Here is a 14672-nt window from a genome sequence, read left to right on the forward strand (position 1 = left end):
TTAGCCAGGATGGTCTTGATCTCCTGACCTCATGATCTGCCCGCCTCGGCCTCCCAAAGTGCTGGGATTACAGGCGTGAGCTGCCACACCCAGCTAGGACTTCCCAATTCTTACTTTGCAGCTGCACTTGTCAGCCAGCTGGATGGGCCTCTCTGGAAAATCAGACACAAGCTCCATGAACCAGGAGTAGAAAAATACATGGAAATTTACTTGAAAGACCTTTGAGCTCTCCAAAGAGCTACCACCAGTAGCAAGCATTCCTGACTTTATCTTAAATTTTACCATCTATATCGGGAAAATAGGGTTCGTTTTACTAACAACATGTGAAAATGCACTTGTTCTTTAAGACAGGGAGAGCTTTATCAAAGTGGAGATCCTTAACTGAAATTGGTGAAGTTTCATCATCTGTCCTTTGATTCGGGTGTGGTCTAGCACCTTCTTTATGTTGTCTGTTAGATAATTTTTTTGAAAAGAAACTAAGATGGGGGTAATTACATTGTTATACTTCATTTAAATAAATTCTTAAAAATGAATTGAGAAAGTCATATGGTAGTCATAGAAAAGAAAAGGAAAAGAATTTGGAGGAAGCAGAAATGGTAAATACTACACTAAAAAACAGGATCCTGGCATTTTAAAAGCAGAAGGAACCTGGAGGTGTGGATGCTGCTACTCAAGGCCCAGCCACGGTTGTGCTTCACATGAGAGTTTGAGGGAAATGCACACTGTGAGGTCCCTTAGGACCTGCTGAATCAGAACCTGCATTTAAATAAGATCCCAGGGTAAAATGTGAGAAGCACTGGTCTATGTCACTATCGAACTACTTGCTTAACAGTTGAGGGACATACAGAGCAAAGCATTTTAGTGGCTGCCCCTGACTGAGTTCAGTAGAAAGGGCTTTCTATAAAATGTAAGAATAGGAATTCATTATTAATGTTTTTCCGTAACAAAGCGACTACAGCATAGGTAGCTGAATAACTTCAACTGTGCATTAGGTTAATCAACAAATAATTTTTGACAGTGTATTCATAAGCCCTAGCACGGATCTGTGGGAGTGAGGAGCCCGCAGACTGCACTGGGTGGATCAGCCCAGGGAGAAGCTGGCTGTACCAAGTGCAGAAACTGGAAGACGGAAACGGAAAGGGACCCGAAAGAGAGATGGAATAAGAGACATCTTTTATTAGCTTATCCAGAATTTTACCAGCTTTCTGAGAAAAATTATCACCCTTTTTAATCATCAGAACTGATTCATGCAACCAGATGTGACCCTTTTAAAATGAGATGTGACTTAGGCAACACCATGAGAAGGACAGAAAGTATATCTGTATCTGCATTTTCTCTTTCTATTTTTTGATAGTTACTGGTGTCCACTTAAGAATAAGAGTCAAATAATAGGAACTTTGGCTTCTAAGAACTTGTTTTGGAAAACTTTTTCTAATATTTTACGTTCCTGTAATTCCTTCATGGTACCATCTATAGAACGGAGAAAATGCAGAGATAGGGCAATGAAGGTATATTTCTCTACAGTTCTACAGAGCAGAGAGTCACATACTACACATCAGTAAAACATCAAATACCTTTGCAGCTCTGATTAAATACTGAAGAATAGTTTTGGGAAGTTTAATGACAGACTTTGGCAAGGCTAAAATGGCTGATGCAAACTTCCCAATAGCTCTCTACAAAGAAGGACAAAGCAAGAGTAATTAGTAGAAAAAAACAAAAAACTAGTAATTTAATATATGATGTCAGCATGAATTTGTCTCTACAGTTACACCAACTAGGTTAAAAGATGCCAGTCACTGAAGCTAGAATAAAATGTGCTCTGCTTGTAAGTTAGGAATAAAGAAAATAGTCAATCATTGCATGTAATCCATCCAGCATAGTGAAGGTGTTCACGTTCTCTCCTTGGCTGCATGATGAGTGGTGGTTAGAATAAAACTCTTTTGAATAAAAATAAATGAGTTAAGTCATTAGTATTTGATAAGCCAGTTGCAAACATGCACAAAATCCCGGTCATGAAGAAACAGACACAAGAAGCAATGGCGGAAGAAAGAAAGCATCAGACCAAAGTGTCTCTATGGAGAATTCAGTTTTTCAATGTCACTGAGAAACAAGCATGGATGGGCGCCACCCACTTGAGAAGGCCTGGCCAAAAAACTGATGAAGGCCTTATCATGGGCATATCATGTGGCTTGATGGACATCATTCTATGTGCCTCGTAGGAAAACAAATGGGAAATAACAGCCTTAGTATGTAGTTAATTGATAAAAGAAACACAGACCAATTTTCATCCCGTACATAACGCTAATGACAAAGCCTCATCTTTATCAAGCATTGATTCACATTCACTCAATATGCTACCTTAGGCTGGTGATCTATAGCTGAGAGTGGGACAGCCGGTTCTAAAACAGAAAGGTAGCTAAGCTGAAAAAACCAGAACTGTGCCACATATTTTTATTACTAGTTCAATATATTCTCAAATCTTTAGCAATACATATGAAGCAGTTTTCAAACTTTGAAGCAACATTTAAATGATCATTTGCTCCAAAACAAAGCAAGGATTTTGTTTTCATTATCGCCTATCTCACATATTGAAATGTAAGTCCACTCAAACAATCCAATGCAATGCCAGAGAAGTCTTTTTCACTTCCTGCTTTCAAGAAAAACATTGAGTTCACCCAAAGAAGCTTTATTTTTTGTTTATAGTATTAGGAACTGTTTCAGTGCAAGTGAATGAAAACCTGGCCTGTACATCGTTCTTGCTTGATACTAATTACGGTGTTGCTGGGAGCAGGCATCATTACAATTTAATTAGAAATAAAGAATTGCAGATGTAAATCAGAAGCTTCGGGGAGCTATGACATATGAATATGACAGGAGGTGTCTAGGCCGGCAATGAAGGTCTGTCAATAAGAAAAGCTCTTCCAACTAGCAAAGGAATGATTTTCCCCATAATTACCTGGAATGCTGACCTTCGTGGAGGTTCTTCATCTTCCTTCTTTAATTCTTCCTCTTCCTCCTCTTCACTATCCGTTTCAAACAAATAATAATCTCCACTCCTGACCACTAAGCAAAACAAAATATTCACTCATTTCTTGAAAGCCATATAAGGAAATTGGGGGCTTATTAATGAAATTTCCCCTAAAGATACACAAATTGTCCATAAGAGAACCACAACGAAAGATGTTGGCAGAGAGGAAAACACACGAGATGAAGAGAACTCATCTTCGGCTAATGCTATGTGGTGTTGGCATGTTGGGTCTGCAGAGTATGAGGCCTTGTCTTTGCCATATAAGAGAATTGGCCACTACAGGGTGGATCTGGCATGTTCTCCCTTCTTCATTGTAAATTTTACATAGATGAAGCAGATCAACTCTGCAGCAGCCAGTTTTGCTACCTAGATGACCAAAATAACTGAACACTACCATTTCAAAATTCAGCAATTTTCGTCTTCAGACAAGGCCAAAGTGAGGTGGAGGATTAGGCTTTGTCTGAATGGGCCCAAACCGTTGCAGATAAGCCAATCAGGACGATTCAGGACCAAGGTCAGTGTCACCAACCTCCTCCTTCACTTTATACTGTGCAGACCTGACTTCTCCACATGTAACACAAGGGACAAAACATACATGGCAAGACATTTGAAAAAAAAAAAAAAAAAAAAAACAAACACCCACACACTGCCATGAGGATGAAATGGGCAGGTAACATTGAAAATAACACAACACAACAACAACAATGACAGTAACAACAACGACAGTAACAACAAAAACACCACCAACAACAGCACTCTGGCTGCTTCTACTTGTCGTGGCCCTAAGACAGACCGAGAAGGGCAGACAGGGTCCATAGGGTTTACAACTGCTAGGCTTCTGGTCAACAAGGAACTCCCCAGCAGCTTTCTGAAATTTGAGGAGCACTCTACTGACTACAAGACACAAAGCACAAACAGTATGGATTGTCTTTGCCTTGTCTGATACTTTCCCTGCAAGAACATAATGCCTGTGTCAAGAGTTGGGAGCAGAGAAAACTACAACGTACAGAAATTTAAGGAAATTTAATAAATTAAATCTTTATCAGTTTGATCATTATTTAAAGTCTACCAGAGAAAAGAAGCCCAACACATACATTTCTGATGCTACAAGCAATGCCCCATCATTGCAGGAAAACATATTTTCAAATTATATTCAGGTTTTCAAATGCTCAGGCATCTTTTAGATGACGTATTGTGATCTTAAGTTGTCTTTTGGGCCTATACATTGTAAGGTAATGGAAAACCTTGGCTTGTTTAAAATTAGTTGCTTGAATATCACTTCACATGGCCAAAAGTTAAGTAATTTTGCCCACGATTTCAGAAAAATCTGAAGCCTCCATTCATGAAGATACAGAGTGGGTGAATTGGGGCCTTATATCCTTGAACAGAAGCACTGTCATTTGTTATTTTCATTTTGAAGAAAGAACCAGGCCCAGAGTACTGGGTCCAGGCCTTAGGAAATAAATGCAATACAACACAAGTGAGAATAAGCAAGAACAAACCAAAGTTACAGCATTACATTTGACAGTGAAGAAGACCATTAAAGTAATGCCTTCACATAAGCCGAGAGAGTCGCAGGAAAGTGATGTGGACTCTACATCACGTGGTCATTTGGGAAAACACAGACTATTATAAGATCGAGCATTTTACCCTCATTATAGGTTCCAAAATCAACATTAGCTTAAATTGTATTCAATCATACCTTTGATAACTTTTATTCATATGGACAAGTTCAAAAGGTTTTCATCTCAAGCAGTGGTAACATTGATTTTACCATTAGAAACCACCAATATTTATGTGAGCTAGTGGAATTATCACATAATAAAAAAGAAAATGTCAAAAAGTCTCTTATTTCCTTATAAAATGTTATTGAAATGAAACTAGGAAAATAACAGAGCATATTTTCATTCATGCCATCTGTTAAGTAGTGAGTAGAAAAGCTCTTACACATGTGTTTGTTAGCTCAGATGGCAAACCTGACTCCAGCCTGTGTCCACATACATATTATGGATGTTGATGTGACTGCTAAATTACTAAGTTTGAAATTAACTTTTTAAATTCCACTACTTTTATCCTCAGAACTTGGCCCTCTGTTTCAGATATTTATCAATAAGATGAAGCTTGGTATTAATTTAGGCAGTACTGAACCAATATTGAAACATACAATATTGGAATGGAAGGTATCATTGAACAGCAATAATGCAATCTTGTGTGTGTACATAGGTATGGAAGTAGGAGATTTGTCCCTATACAGACCATGCTAAGATCTTCACTGCTTACCAATAACATCAAGAACATAGCAACATTTTTGTATTGTCAATAGATTTACACATGTGTATCCAACTACACTAATTCTTACACTTGGCTTCTCTAAGAAATAGCTGTTTGAAAGCTCAGTTACTCAAAAGATTAAATTAAGGGCTTCGAACAAAGTACTTCCAGATCTAAAGATAAATTCTGGAACTCATCATAGACACAACAATATAGCACACATTCTTTCCCTTTCATTCTTCATTCACTTGTAAAAAGAAATACATTTTGCAGCAAAAAATCTAACACCACAGTCTGAATATGATTCCAAACTATGAATTACACACATTTCTGCATTATTGCATCATAAGATTTTGTAACAAGGCACATGTAGTTTAACATCAATCTTCAAGAACTTGATATAATGAGGGTGAAATGAACCAGAAAATCTAAAGTCAACAACTTTCACAGGAAGTTCTTCAAATTATTACAACTTGTAAGATAGTTATCAAAGACCATATCCAATTCCTTTGCAAATGCGATTTTTAGATGAGGAAAGGAAAGGCAACCACAATGACCGCAGTGGGAATTTACCCCAGGTGAAGTGAAAAACATTCAATATGACACAATTTTGAAATGGATAGGTCTCTCTAAACTAGCAGAGGCCCTTTAAAAACATAAAGACAAGCACAGTTTACTTGTGACTTGATAGAAATAGGCATTTGTGCACTGCATTTACCAGATTGTTAGCATGACCGTCATGCCCTGAACAGTAAATAGAAGAGTCACACTGGACTCCGACTGGAATCTTTTGTCTTTAGACTTGGGGAGAAGATTAAATAAAACTCTATAATCTTGTGTTTTTCTTTTTTTGTCATAATGTTGAAATTCAATATTTAGGATTAAATTTGATTACATCCAGATATACCAAGCAAATTTCAAATATTGCTTCATTAAACTAGCTTGCCGATTTAGAAAATTATGTCTTGGGAGAGAGAGGCCAACGTCAGATCTATGTGAAACCAATAATTAGGTATGGGAAGAAGTTCTACTTTATTTGATTTCCTAGTGATTCTAAATATCCTCCTAGTAGATTCACTCCTACGACTGTGTGATGTTACTTGTCTCAGTGATATTCCTTGTCCGATTAGATTAGCTACAAGTATGGAGACATCGTGTAAGATATAAAAGACTGAAGAAGACATTATACGTAACTTGCAAAATAATAATTATTCAATATTCTAAGAAATTTAAAGAGGACTGGATTGGAATGGGTCATTCCACTATAATGCCATCAACATATAGTGATATTTTCTTTGCTAAGCAGAGGAAATATAGCCACTGAGTTCCAGAATTCCTCATTCATCTTTATGATCAGGAGGAAAACACATTGCATTCTATGTGGCCATCAGGATCTGCTTTTAAAAATAGTTTTCTAGTTTTTGCTCTTCATTGGTTGTCTCTGAGCATCAGGTTGCTTGAAGGCACATGTGGGCATTGGAATTTGGAGTGCCTTTTTGAAATTGGGGAGGAGGCAAAGTAAGAAAGTGAGTGCATTTTAAGTTATCCCTCATCTTTCTATTTAATAAATTGCCAAAAATCCTTAAATGCAAATAAAATCAAAGCTGTGGGAATGAGGGGAGGGGAGGCTCACTGGCATCCATGCCTAGTGCCTTACAGAGAAAGGGTCACTGACCCTTGGAATAGAATGATCATCCTTAAATCAGAGTCCAGGGTGGAGCTGAAGCTCATTTTTAGTAAGGGTATTTAGCCATAAAATATGTATGTGAATAGGGCTCTCGACCTCAGAATTGGGCAATATAATATTCAATTCTTCTTCCCTTTCTGAGCCCATAAATTGTGCTCTAGAGTCTATAAGCCACGTGTTTGGCTTTCTACAGCCAGCACAGGAATGTCTGTGCTGATGTCTCTGGAAGAATTGGACCCTGGGCTCAAAGACCCACTGACATTGAAATTTTCCTACACTCCGACCCCCTATCAAGTCACAAGGATCAAACCATGCATGGAACACATGGGTCATGGGAACGCCTGAATTCTGGTCAAGGATATAAGGGTTAGAGTCGATGAGGTTGTAAGAGGATCGAGAAAACCTACTGGAAGCATGATCAACCCAAGGCCGCCACCACTGCTTTTTTTTGCCCTTGGCTTTCTGTTTGTCTGCTTCTCCTAAAATAAAATACGTCCACATATTAATTCGTATAAAGTGAGAAAACAAATTTTGAAAACCACGCTTTAACAACTCAATTGTCAAATCTAGATAAATTGCAAAAGTATATCAGAGGTCAGGTAAAGGAACTATACTGAATCTGAAAAATACACATGTATTAACAGTCAATTTCACAAGATAAATATTAATTGTTATTTTAACAGTATGCTACATTTTCACTTTCTTCTTAGTGACTAAGGGCATATAAAGACATATAAAAAAGAAAGGATTATCTGTCAAAAATACACCTCACATTGAATATTCCATTGTATTAACAGAAAGGAAGCATCCCCCAAATTTTACAGAATCATTTACTGGCAAATAATTTGTTAAAGTACATAAATTACAAAAAGCAGAATTTTTCCTTGTGATTATTTTAATGCATGGCTGGAAAATATAAATTTCCTGGTCATGAATAGATACTATGCACTGGGAGAATATCATGCATTATTTCTCCATTCCATTCACATAGAGAAGCATGCAAGCCTCTATAAAAGATCCTTTAAACTTTAATTTGACATAATAAATCTGTAATTAGATATAATCAATAAATATTTCATGGTAAGTTTCATTTGAGCAGGCAACAATTGAATGATATTTTAGGTACCAATAGTCAGGTGCCACATAAAATACACATACATATTTCATTTCCATATAAAATTTATAGAAATAAAAGATAACAGTATACTGTATATTGGAAATATATCACTTAAAGAAACAAATTAAGCAGGCTGGGCTTGGTGGCTCACGCCTGTAATCCTAGCACTTTGGGAGGCCGAGGTGGGCAGATCACGAGGTCAGGAGATCGAGACCATCCGTGCTAACACGGTGAAACCCCGTCTCTACTAAAAATACAAAAAAATTAGCTGGGCGTGGTGGCGGGCGCCTGTAGTCCCAGCTACTCGGGAGGCTGAGGCAGGAGAATGGCGTGAACCTGGGTGGTGGAGCGTGTGGTGAGCGGAGATCTCGCCACTGCACTCCAGCCTGGGGTACAGAGCGAGACTCCGTTTCAAAAACAAAACAAAACAAAAAAAGAAACAAATTAAGCAAAATCCTGCCAATCTACTGCAGAAACAGATGTCTGTGGAACAAAAGCTAGGTTATGTATTTGTTAAAGCTATCTTGCTGAAGAGTAGATACTTGTAAAGTAATTGATTTATCAAATATATACTTTATGAAACTAATGAATGTATCCATTAACAATGGGAAAATAAAGCTTGCTGAATCAAAAAAGTGTATTGATAATCTTGGCAGAATAAAAAGTAATGTTATTTTACAGCCCTGCTCAATATCATGCTATTATTCAATGTTAATACTTGAATAAGAGGAAAATGTCTTGACGTACTTTCATCATCCTCTTCACAGAGTTTTTGCATGTCCTGGCCTTCCCCTGGCTCCTGGGTCAAGCTCAGCATCCTCTCCTTACCCTTTTTATATTTCTGTTGCCTGGCCTTGATGCGATCCATCCTGTAAAGTAAAATAACATTAGTAATGCCAAGAACATATTCATTGTTCTCATGTGGTCAGTACTTTGGACTTATGCTGTTATGTATATAGCTAAATTCATGGACAAATTACTTTGGAATACTTGTGAATTGTAAAATGGTTGCTCATTAGCAACAAGGATCTCCTTTCTTTTATATAAGTATTTGTGTGTGTGTGTGTGTGTGTGTGTGTGTGTGTGTTTGGGTGTGTATTCTCATGTTATTTGGCACTGCATAGATGCTAGTCTTAATAATATGATCAATAATGAGTATGCTAAAGTTAGGTAAGCTATACTTGATGTCCACTCACATCTTGTATCATAGCCAATTTGATCACGGCATATTATGAAATACAAGTCCTTTATTCTCCCGAGTTTTGGATTCTTAAACAAATGGAAAGATTTAGCAAAGAGAATTACAGTAATAGACCTCACTTATGGGAAATTAGGAACGTATTCTAAACATGAGTCCAAATTTGTTATTCTTCTAGACCTGATTTGGATAACTAGAAACACCAATAAAAACAGTTGTACCATATTGCATTTACATTATAATTTTTACATATAATTTATGTCTTTATGAAAATAATAATGCTGTGGAATAATCTAATTTATACTAAGAAATATTTCTGCTTTGGAAAAAAAAGCTGGGAAATAAGGTCAGAATGAGATAAAACTGCTTTAGCAAACTTAGAGAACTTTCCCAGTGGGCAAATGGTGTCTCCATTTGCTTGGGGAAAGTGTCTAGGCTTATAATTCCACGGCCATCCCTTTTAAACCTGGTCCCCAAACAGTCCTCAGAGGTTCCATCATTGCTGGAAATTTCACTCTAAGAAGATTATTTTCCATGGAATTCCCAAGTCTCTGGAGTGGAGTCAGTCTACCCCTTGGCCCATCCAGAATGAGATGGTGGGAAAAACCTTAGATGGGATATAAAGAACTCTGCCTTATATTTCTAGTGCTGCCTCTAGTTAGTGTTGACTCTAAATCATCTAATACCAGGGTCATCAGTTTCTTTCCAAAGAGACTGGATGATGTTATCTAAAACTATGCTTCCAAAGCTGACTCCACATTTACTCCCTTAGATGTAATGGATGCTTATATCAAGTACTTGGCACTGAGCAAGACCCTGTGTCATTCATTAGCTACTTTAATCTTTACAAAAACCCAGGAAGGCAGAATTGTGAGCCCTAATTTAAAAACAGAAAACTCAAATTTAGAGAACTTAAATGACCTGTTCAAGGTTCTAAAGTAAGTCACTGAGCTAGCTATTGATCCCTGGTCCTCTGCAAGATGGCGCCCAACTCCACCATGCTGGAGCGATCTTTCTGTTAAACTGCTTCACTTTCAGTCTAGTGGCATGAGCAATTGCCCCCACACAAGAATAAGTAAATAGGAAGTTGTGAAAGTCCATACATATATACTTTTCAGGGGTTTGAGGCTCCCCAAGAGTGGAGCGCCAGCTGAATGTGGTCACACAATCAGAAGACAGAAGGAGGATGAGCATCAATAGCATCCTTACTGTCGCTTCAGCTGGTCCATGGACTTCTTCTCTTCCTCAATTCTTGCCTTTACAGCTTTTACAATTGTGGCCTGGAAAAGTTCAGCTCCTCTAAAGGGAAAGTGGAAACATGAACAAGTCAATATTCTTGCCACTGCTGTTCACCTTTTCCTGAAAATTATTACTAAGGGTTAGAAAACATAACATCTCTTAATGGCAGCTGCTTGTAGTTTCCTGGCTGGGAGCAGGAGTCAACAAGGCCCCTTCTAGAAGCCTTTTCCCATTGGGCGAACAGGGCACAGCCTTCCCCCTGGGAGTGAAGGGGCTGCTCACAAGCCCAGTAGTGAAGATCAGTGAAGAGAAAGTGTTTTGTGTTCTCCAAGACATTGACACCCACTAACCTCTTCAAACCTGTCCCACTAAACATTAGACTTCAGTAAAGCATTCTCACCTGACCTTATTGTAATTACACCAAGAGGAGAAATTTGCAAAAAGGGTATATTCAGATTCATTTTCTACTCAAGGAGCAGAAACTGGGGATTCCTTCAGGGACTATGTGAAGGCCAGTTCCTGCTCCATCTGTGGGACTTCTAGCCTCTTGTCCCTGATTCTCTTCTTCCTGTCCTTCCACTCCCTTCTGTTCTTCCTCACTTCTCAGGTCAGCTTCAGTGTCTCCATAAATCTCCTCAACCTTCTTAACATTCTCAACTCTGTCACACTGTTACATGCTTCACAAATCCCAAATCTGCAGGAACCTGACAGTGTGCCTGCCCTGTCCTGAGAGGGGCTGTTGGCAGCTGCTGGAAAAAACACCTGCTTGGGCAGATGGTTCTCTGCAGAGCCCCCGACTCCTTGGAAAGTCTTCTGCTTCTCTACAGTGGCTGTTTCAAACTCTGCTACGCTTTTCTCAAGTCTTGAAGTCTGTGGAGTGGTTTTTCACTCCTCGTAAATGACCTAGCTTCCTGCTTCCCAGAGGGAACACAAATCTTAAGGCAGTAAATTGCTCAGTTTCCTGCACCATCCTTCCCACAGGCGTCCTGCCCTGCAGGGACAGTGGAAGAGGTACCCTTCCTCTGACTAGGCCTGCCTTGTGCTCCAGGTCCCTTCCCCACCCATAGACTGGGGGACACAAAATTCCTGCTTCTTCCTCTCTTCCTGCATTTCCAACCTTTCCATCAGTACCGAATTCTGTCCATTAACATGCCAATGTGCTCAAGTCTTGCTAACCTTAAAAAAATGAAAAAGAAAACCCATACACCACCACATCCCACATTTTCCTATGTAGGGACTTACATCACTCCCCTTTCACAGTCAGATGTCTTGCGGTCATGTCTCTAAGCCTTTACAACTCCCACCGCTGATTGTTGCTGTCTGGCTTTGACCCCACTGTCAAGGTCACCGATTTCAACGTTCAGTTGTTATATTTGTCCTTATGTAACCTATCTGATGGACCTCCACTTGGAAAGAATCTTCCTCAGGCTCCTAAGGCAATGTGCTCTCCTAGTTTTCCTTTTTTCTTTGTAGCTCAGGCTGCTTGGTCTTTTTTACAACCTCTTTCTTTGCCCATCTCTCAAACCTGAATGTTCCCCAGGGTTCTCTTCTCATTTCTCACACCCTTTCTCCGCAGCTGCAACTCACCTCCTTCAATACTGTCTGTGTGATGATGGCACTCCATCTCCTCACTTCTCCAGGCCTGTCCATGCAGCTGCCCACTGGAATTCCCAACTGGCTGAGTTTCATGTGCCCATGAGACCTACAACTCCACAACTGTGGTCAGTCTTCTCTCCCTGTTTGAGTTCCTATATTTGGGACTGGCACCACCGTTTGGCTAAGCCAGAATCCTGGGCACATCACCCTCTATGCTTCCCTTTGTGTCACTGTCTCCCTTCCTTCCAAGCAGTTTTCCAGCTGTGCCTATTTTGCCCCTGGAATATCTTCCTCAGTGATCCTATCCTGGTCTAGCTGCTATCTCTACCCTAGATTATCATAGCAGCTGCTTAGCTGTCCTCTGCCTACAGTGCTGCCTATACCCAACTATTCTCCATACCACAAACAGAGTGAGCTTCCTGAAATGCAAATACAGTCATACTACTTGCTTGTTTAAACACTGCAAGGCCTTCCTAAGACTGTGAGAGTATTTCTAAAGACATATCTGGGCTGATACCCCCCCGAGGACCTGGACTGTCTTGGCCTGGAGCTTATCACTCACCACTCACTGTCCTCATCTTCCAATCTCAGTGCTGCAGCCACTGTGAGCTTCTGATGGCTACTTCCCTCCGTAGCTTCACCGGGCTGCTTCCCCTGCCTTCTCCTCTGACTAACTCCTCTTCATCCTTCAGCCTGCACTGGGAATGGAAGGCCACCTGGTTCACGCTCCTGCAGCTGGTTATATTCCTTTGATGTGACCTCATGGCTCCCGGAGTGTCTCCTACCATCACACCTGCTGTCATCTGAATGTCTGCATCCCCTACAATTCACATGTGGAAGTCCTGACTCCCAAGGTGACGGACAGGAGGTGAGGCCTTTTGGAGCTGATTGAGTGGGAAAGGAGAGCCCTCATGAATGGGATTACTATCTTTATAAAAGAAGCCCAAGGGAGGTCTCTTGCCCCTTCCACCAAAATAGGATGCAGTGGGAAGATGGCCATCTATGAGGAAGTGGGCCCTCGGCCGACACGGAATCTGCTCGAACCTTGATGTTGGACTTTCCAGCCTGTGGGACTGTAAGAATTGAGTGTACACTGTTTATAGACCACCTACTTTATGGTATTTTTTTATGTCCGCCCAAATGGACTGAGACGATACCAGGTGTACTGTAGTAGAATTGCTTGCTCATGTGCCACTTTCCTGCTACTCTGTGAGCTCTGTGAGGGCAGAGGTGAGCATCACCTCTTTGTAACAGAGTAGGCAGTGAAAAAATGAATGAATGAATGTGAATTATTTGGACACACTATTATGAGTTCAATGCTTATTGATCAACTGTTGGTTTTTCTTTAATAGGCATGAACTGTACTCTGAACCACTGTTAGCATTCTTACTATAACATGATGGGCATGATTTCTAAACCATTGTGACAACTTCGGGAAAAAGACACTGGGGAACATTCACATTTGAGAGATGGGCAAAGAAAGAGGTTGCAAAAAAGACCTAGAAGCCTGAACCACAAAGGAAAATGGGAAAGTAGGAGAGCACATTGCCTTAGCAGCCTGAAGAAGATTGTTTTCAAGTGGAAGTTCATTGGGTAGGTTACATAAGGACCTCTACAGACCAAATGTTTTGGGAACGACAAACAAGATGCATTTACCTGCAAAAATACCAGCAGTTTATATACAAGTAAATAAGGTTACTATTGGGATGAAACATTGTATTCGCTCTGAAAATGATGTCCTGGGTATTAGAAAATGATTATAACAATGAATTCCAGGGCAATGCGGTACATAAAGTCATTGTCATCCACGGAATGAGGGCTGGGCGTGCCACAAGGCTCCTCTGACTAACTGCAGGTCCCTGACTAGGGCCTCTTTCTATTTGACTCCAAGTTAGTTAACAGAGGCTGACAACTGCCATCATATAAATGGACCTTGGAAATAAACATTGTGTTTATCATGGCAGGGAAAGAGAACAGACTCTAGCGAAACTGTAGGTAAACACAGATATATTAGTCTGAACCTCAAGTCAAATGATAGATATTGGTAATTTCATATATAGACCCCAGTATCCATCATCTTATTCACACCAAGCATCTGATGGGACCTAGGCAAGGTCTGACTTTCTGAGAGGAACATACACAGCAGCTGGGGGCCACAGAGCTAGTCATCAACACCCACCCCCACCTCAGGGCACTTCACTTTATGACCTCTCCCCAGTCTTTTTTCCTAAACTTACAAGAGCAGGGGCAAAAACTGGAAGAAGAATGGAGCCTAGGGGAAAAAACAGGTAGTAATGCAAATCGTGTCAGTGGCTCAGAGAAGAAAGGCAGGTTAGTAGGGGGAGGTAGATGTAAGATGGACTAAACTCTAGACCAACGTGGCATACGTTACTGTTTTGTCTGAGACCACACTGAGCCACTTCTAGAGAAGTGGTGGATTCTGCAAGGGCTCCAATTGACCAGTGGACCGCTGGCCCTCCATGGCACCCCCATTCCTTGTGAAGTCTCATGGTTACGTAGGCTTTCCTGTTGCTAT

The 14672-nt window shown here is 40.1% G+C and overlaps 1 protein-coding gene across 3 annotated transcripts in view; it reads right to left on the reverse strand.

The window, feature by feature from the left end:
• The window catches only part of PIEZO2 (piezo type mechanosensitive ion channel component 2), a 479216-nt gene that overhangs the window by 59229 nt on the left and 405315 nt on the right, over window positions 1-14672 (reverse strand). For 2 of the 3 annotated variants that reach the window (XM_055238811.2, XM_055238801.2), the window contains 4 exons: window positions 10511-10600; window positions 8851-8972; window positions 7394-7465; window positions 2957-3063 (listed from right to left, as the gene is read on the reverse strand). In XM_055238811.2, the coding sequence (XP_055094786.2) occupies window positions 2957-3063; window positions 7394-7465; window positions 8851-8972; window positions 10511-10600 (391 nt within the window). Of the gene's footprint in view, window positions 1-1574; window positions 1674-2956; window positions 3064-7393; window positions 7466-8850; window positions 8973-10510; window positions 10601-14672 lie in introns of all 3 variants that reach the window. The other variant, XM_055238791.2, reaches the window with a different exon arrangement.

This window comes from Symphalangus syndactylus, chromosome 1, assembly GCF_028878055.3.
Source record: "Symphalangus syndactylus isolate Jambi chromosome 1, NHGRI_mSymSyn1-v2.1_pri, whole genome shotgun sequence".
Taxonomy (NCBI): domain Eukaryota; kingdom Metazoa; phylum Chordata; class Mammalia; order Primates; family Hylobatidae; genus Symphalangus; species Symphalangus syndactylus.